General features: G+C 46.5%; 1 protein-coding gene across 1 annotated transcript; it reads left to right on the top strand.

The window, feature by feature from the left end:
* Positions 1-307: 307 nt before the first annotated feature.
* On the top strand, positions 308-6569 carry LOC146667530 (uncharacterized). The gene is made up of 2 exons (XM_085408401.1): positions 308-6194; positions 6442-6569. Exon 1 carries the CDS (start codon positions 308-310, stop codon positions 5888-5890), a length of 5583 nt encoding a protein of 1860 aa, XP_085264527.1. The 3' UTR covers positions 5891-6194; positions 6442-6569.
* Positions 6570-6839: the final 270 nt, after the last annotated feature.

Below are 6839 nucleotides of genomic sequence, written 5' to 3'. Positions count from 1 at the left end.
GGACGCACAATAAGGACAGAACAGTAAAAAAGCAGCTTCTCAGCGAGCAGAGATAATCAAAGACAGCAACTTCGTCTGCCAGCACGTCTCATCTCTACTACTGCTTACGCTTGCCACACAGCAGCATTGTGGGATGGAGGACACACAAGCCACAAAAGAAATAACGCAGCTGTCGGCTCTAGAGACCAGGTCAGTGGCCTCTATAGCATCAAGTGGATCATCAGCCAGTCGAGCCGCTGCTGCAGCTCGTGCTAAACTGGAGGCAGCTCGCGCACGAGCCGATTATGCCAAAATAGAGTCAGAAATGATGATTGAAAAGGCTCGCATAGAAGCCAAATTGAACACTTTACAGTATGAAAAGGAGGTAGCAGCAGCTATGGCTGAAGCCAGCATCCTTGAGGTTGCAGCAGAGGAGTCTGTCAAAACTGAAAGGAACCCAGCCTTTGAAGAGACTGCTGAAAGGACACGGCAGTATGTGGAGCAGCATCTACAGCCAACCGAGAGTGCTAAACCAGAGGAAGAGCATAGAGAGTCAACTGTTCATGAGCTGAAGCCCACGATTCAACCCAGGCAAAGCTTTGGTACTCCATATGTTGAATCTCACTTGTTCAAAATGAGAAACAAAGCCATTCCAACATCAGGGCTATCTCAGGAACCAAAGTCTGGTATTTATCTCCACTCAACACCGCACCCACCAGAGAGCACAAGGGAAAGGTCGCCTGATCAAGTCACACCTCAACTCCTACCAGATGGCGGTGCTCAGGTGGGTGATATAGCAAGGTACTTGGCACGGAGGGATCTTATTAATGCTGGTCTCACAAAGTTTGATGACTGCCCTGAAAATTACTGGGCGTGGAAATCCTCCTTTCTGAATGCAATCAGTGGACTAAAACTCAGCCCCAGTGAAGAGTTGGACCTCCTTATTAAGTGGCTAGGGCACGACTCAGCACGGCATGTGAAAAGAATAAAGACGGTGCATGTCTGTCGTCCTGAAGTTGGACTGGACAAAGCCTGGGAGCGCTTGGAGGAATGTTTTGGCTCTCCAGAGATAATTGAAAAAACACTGTTCGACAGGCTTACAAACTTCCCAAAGGTCAGTAGCAAAGATCCTGTTAAGCTGAGAGAGCTTAGTGACCTGCTGCAAGAGGTTGAGGCAGCAAAATCAGAGGGTTATCTCCCAGGGCTAAGCTATCTTGACACTGCACGTGGTGTCGCTCCAATTGTGGACAAGTTACCACACAATATCCAGGAAAAGTGGCTCTCTCAGGGTTTTAGGTATAAAGTTGACCATAGTGTCATTTTTCCGCCATTTTCCTTTCTCTGTGACTTTGTCTGCAGAGAGGCACAAGCCCGCAATGATCCAGGCTTCAGGCTCTTAGCATCTACAACAGACCACTTTAGATCAGATACTACAGTGAGGAAGACCTATAAGGGTTTGGTCTCTGCTCACAAGACGGAAATATCACAGGGGAAAGCTGGCCAAGACAGCGTGAGAGAGCAAACCTGTGATGTGGAAAGGCAGTGCCCTATTCATAAAAAGCCACATCCCCTCAAGCGCTGCAGAGGGTTTCGCAATAAACCCATTGAGGAGCGTAAGACCTTCCTCAAGGACAATGGTATCTGTTTTAGATGCTGTTCTTCCACTAGTCACATGGCCAAGAACTGTAGCACAACAATCAAGTGTACAGAATGTGAAAGCAGGAATCATATCTCTGCCCTTCATCCAGGACCACCTCCTGCAACTCTCTTTGGTCATGGCGGGGAGGGCACAGAAGAGACAACTCAGCCTGCTATAACATCGACTTGTACCGAAGTATGTGGAGAAGCTCAGAGAGGAAGATCCTGTTCTAAGATCTGCTTGGTAAAGGTTTTCCCAAAAGCGCAGCCAGAGCGAGTGACAAAGGCTTATGTCGTGCTCGATGATCAGAGTAATCGGTCACTTGCCAGGTCAGAGTTTTTTGATGTTTATGGCATAGAGGGGTCAGAGTCTCCATTCACACTTCGTACATGTGCGGGAACAACAGAAATGATGGGTAGAAGAGCTACAGGCTTTGTAGTGGAGTCACTAGACGGAGCCACATCAGTCACGCTGCCGACAATAATTGAATGTAATAACATTCCGAGTAACAGAGCTGAGATACCTACCCCTGAGGTGGCAGCAGAACATGCTCATCTAAGGCCAATAGCCCATCTCATCCCACCACTCGATCACAAAGCTGAGATCCTCCTTTTACTTGGACGTGACCTACTTAGTGTCCACAAAGCGAGGCAGCATAGAAACGGTCCTCACAATGCCCCATATGCACAGAAACTGGACCTGGGATGGGTCATCATTGGTGACGTCTGTTTAGGTGATGCTCATAAGCCTGCAGCTGTGGATGCCTATCACACTAATGTGCTTGAGAACAATCGCCCATCCTATTTCAGACCATGTCCAAATATGGTTCATATCAAAGAGAATTATGGGTCCAAGTCTGAGCGTAAAGCCTTCCCTACCACCGAAACACCTATAGTTAAGGCATGCACTCTTGGAAGCACCATCTTTGATACATCCGAGGACGATAACAAAATCGGCCTTTCTATTGAAGACAAACTGTTCCTAGAGGTCATGAAGAGAGAGATGTTCATAGATGACAGCAACAGCTGGGTGGCGCCACTTCCATTTAAGGGACCTCGCCAGTGGCTGCCCAACAATCGCGACCAGGCCGTCAAACGCTTATCCTCTCTTCAGCGCACCCTTGAAAAAAGGCCTGAAATGAAGAGGCATTTCTTTGCTTTCATGCAGAACATATTTGATCGTGACCATGCTGAACTGGCTCCTCCACTTGAGGTGGACAAGGAGTGCTGGTACTTACCTACGTTTGGGGTGTACCATCCTCAGAAGCCGGATCAGATCAGGGTTGTGTTTGACTCAAGTGCAAAGTGCCATGGCGTCTCTCTCAATGATGTTCTCCTCTCTGGACCTGACCTCAATAATAGCTTATTGGGAGTATTGTTGAGGTTCAGACGTGAAACTGTTGCAGTAACCGCTGACATTGAACAGATGTTTCACAGTTTCATTGTAAGAGAGGACCATCGAAACTATTTGCGCTTCCTCTGGCATGAAGACAACAATCCTGCCAATGACATCTGTGAGTATCAAATGAAGGTTCACGTGTTTGGCAACAGCCCCTCACCATCCGTAGCTATATACGGCCTTCGATGTGCAGCAGCTCATGGTGAAGAGGAATTCGGATCAGATGCACGACGCTTCATTGAGAGGGAGTTCTACGTTGACGATGCGCTTATGTCAAGGCCCACAGCCAGTGAAGCTATTGATCTAATGAAGAGAGCACAGGAAATGCTTGCCACATCTAACCTTCGCCTGCATAAAATAGCATCAAACAGCTCTGAGGTTCTTGATGCGTTTTCTCCAGATGACCGTGCAAAGGGGCTTAAAGAGCTAAATCTGGAGACTGATGTGACACCTACACAGCGAAGTCTTGGTCTGATATGGGACCTAAAGAAAGACGCCTTTACCTTTCGAGTAGCAGAGACAGTGAAGCCCTTTACAAAGAGAGGTGTCTTAGCTACAATCAATGGTCTTTTTGATCCCTTAGGATTTGCTTCACCGGTTACAATCCAGGGAAAGATGCTGCTGAGAGAACTTTCAAGTGAGGCCCTAGACTGGGACACTCCACTGCCTAGAGAAAGGGAGGCCGAGTGGGATACATGGAAAGAATCTCTTGTCGATCTCAAGAATGTACATATTCCAAGGACCTACGCTTCTGCTACGATGTCAACAGCAATCAGAAAAGAGTTACACATCTTTTCAGATGCCTCCACTAAAGCCATTGCAGCAGTTGCTTTCCTAAAGACCACTGGCGAAAATCAGAACCATAAGGTGGGCTTCGTTCTAGGGAAAGCAAAATTGGCCCCACAATCTGCTCATACAATTCCAAGACTGGAATTGGGAGCTGCTGTTTTAGCTGCAGAGCTTGCTGAAGTCATCACAAGTGAACTGGACCTAAATCTTGAGGCAGTTGAATTCTACACAGACAGTCGTGTGGTTTTAGGCTATATAAGCAACCAGACGAAGAGGTTCTATGTATATGTTGGCAACAGGGTGCAGCGAATCAGGAGGATTTCAGAACCAAAACAATGGCACTATGTCCCTACGAGCTCTAACCCTGCTGACATAGGCACACGCTCGGTGCCTGCCGCCATGCTTGGTGACAGTGCCTGGCTTAAAGGACCTGCCTTCTTGTTACAAGCTAGTGTTACAAGAGAAGCTGAAACCTATGACCTTGTGGACCCCGAGTTGGATGATGAAATACGCAGCTTTGTCACTCACACGAGTAATGATGGGTCTCTGCTTGGATCGCAAAGGTTCAGACGTTTTTCCTCTTTGAAGAAACTCCTCAAGGCCCTTAGTTTGCTCATTCATATTGCAAAGGTCTTCAAGAGCAAAGATGAAGGTCCCTCTTGCAGTTCATGGCATCATTGCAAACAGTCTCGCACAGCAGAGGAACTGACAAAGGCTGAGATTGTCGTCATCAAAAGTGTGCAGAAGGAAATGTTTGAGGAGGAACTTGCCTGTATTGCTAATGGTAAAGACATACCAAAACACAGCTCTTTACAAAAACTCAGTCCCTACTGTGATGATCAAGGACTCTTGAGGATAGGTGGAAGGCTCAAACACGCCAACATCGACTACAAGGAGAAACATCCTCTCATTATTCCAGGTGGTAGCCATGTTGCCAAGTTGATAGTAGAACACCATCACCAGCGAGTAATGCATCAGGGACGGGTGTTCACAGAAGGTGCAGTCCGTACTGCTGGATATTGGATTACAGGAGCAAGGAGGCTAATCAAACAGATTATCCACAACTGTATCACCTGCAACAGACTTAGGAAGAAAGCAACTGAGCAAAGAATGGCAGATCTGCCTTCTGATCGTATCAGCACCGAACCTCCTTTCACCTTCGTGGGTTTGGATGTATTTGGCCCTTGGTCTGTGGTCACAAGGCGCACAAGAGGAGGCCAGGCAAATAGCAGAAGGTGGGCTGTTCTTTTTACGTGTCTTAGCACACGTGCTGTGCACATTGAACTGATTGAGTCGATGGACGCATCAAGTTTCATCAATTCCCTGCGTCGATTCTTCAGTTTGAGAGGGCCTGTTAAGCAGATTCGATCCGATTGTGGGACTAATTTCGTTGGTGCTTGCCGGGAGCTAGGTTTCACACTGACAGATCCCGACGTGTCAAGCATTAAAACATACCTGGGAGAAGAGGGATGCACCTGGATCTTTAATCCACCTCACTCTTCTCATATGGGAGGAAGCTGGGAACGTATGATAGGATTGTCCCGACGTATCCTGGATGCAATGCTTCTCCAAACCCCGCACTCTCACTTGACACATGAGGTGCTTTCTACTCTAATGGCAGAGGTAACAGCCATCATTAATGCTAGACCTTTGTCTCCTATCACAACAGATCCTGACACACCCTTCCTGTTGACACCTTCCATGCTTCTCACTCAGAAGGTGTGCACTCCTCTTCCCCCTCCGGGAAGTTTTATTGAGAAGGATCTCCATCGACAGCAGTGGAGGCAAGTTCAACACCTTGCAAACACATTTTGGACCAGATGGAGACGGGAGTACTTAGGGACACTGCAAAGCCGGAACAAGTGGCAACGTAACCATACAAACCTCAAGGTGGGAGATTTGGTGCTCATCAAAGACGCACAAGCGAGGCGGAATGAATGGCCAATGGGACTTGTCAACCAGATCTTCCCGGATAAGGATGGCAGGGTCAGGAAGATTGAAGTGAGGGTCTCAAGAAATGGAACTATTAATACTTACCTGAGACCTGTGTCAGAGACAGTGTTATTGATGTCCCCAAAGGACTGAGAAGTATGTGTGTCATGATGGTAAACATTGTATTCAGATATAATCTGTAAAATCTTGCAGTTTATGATGTTTCAGTTGGTTCATAATGGTATTTTACAATACCAGACGGGGAGTGTTATGACATGCATAGGTTCTTTCTCTTCAGCACCCTCTGCTGGTCATAATGGGAATTCTCACCTGCTTTTATTTTGGTGGGGTTTTTCTGTGTTCCTGTGGGTAGAGGAAACAGGAAGCTGGTCGCTTGTTAGCCTGCAGAATATGTTGTTGCTCTTTAAAACGTTTCTGCCTTGGAGAGTTATTGCTTGTGAGTATTAATGTACAACATGTTTACAAGTTTATTTGGTGCATTTCTATTACATAGATTTGTTTAGAAACCAGTTATTTCATGTGCTATGTTTATCTTTGAGGAAGCTAAACTCGCTAAGTTGTATTGTGATCAATACTGAGTCGCTGTTGATTACACATACTATATAACAGTATAGTTCATATCCTAGAAGTGTGTGTAAAGAGGTAAAGACATCTTGTGACATTTACTTTGTGTTTGTTTTTAGTTTTACGGGAAGAAAAGGATGTCAATCATTGAACTACTGACGAAGTAAAAAGCCTTAAACTTACTTCCGCCTCCAATGTTCATTGAAACCGTTAGCTGTCTGTCAAGTTGGGCAAAGGGACGCACAATAAGGACAGAACATTAGCAATGACACCATTTAACAGATATTAAAATGCTAGCCGCGCTAATTAGCCGAACGCGATGGACGCGAATAAAACGCCCCAAACGCCCCTAATTTGACGCGTGTACATTCGCGTCTCAACGCGTGTCCAAGAAAAATCAAATGTGGGAGGAATGTGGGAGGGAGTTGTGCCAGACCGGTATCTTTGCAAGATGGCAGCTATCGAGCTAGCGCTTGAAGAGAGAGTCTCCCTTCTCTATGTACTGTGGAGAGCAGAG

This window comes from Rhamphochromis longiceps, linkage group LG6 (genome assembly GCF_057381845.1).
Source record: "Rhamphochromis longiceps isolate RC_006_pf linkage group LG6, R_longiceps_female_GT1.1, whole genome shotgun sequence".
Lineage (NCBI taxonomy): Eukaryota > Metazoa > Chordata > Actinopteri > Cichliformes > Cichlidae > Rhamphochromis > Rhamphochromis longiceps.
This window is presented reverse-complemented; position numbering and strand designations above follow the sequence as displayed.

Coding starts and splice junctions, on each gene's coding strand:
- LOC146667530 (XM_085408401.1), top strand. CDS start 308: ATGATTGAAAAGGCTCGCATAGAAGCCAAATTGAACACTTTACAGTAT.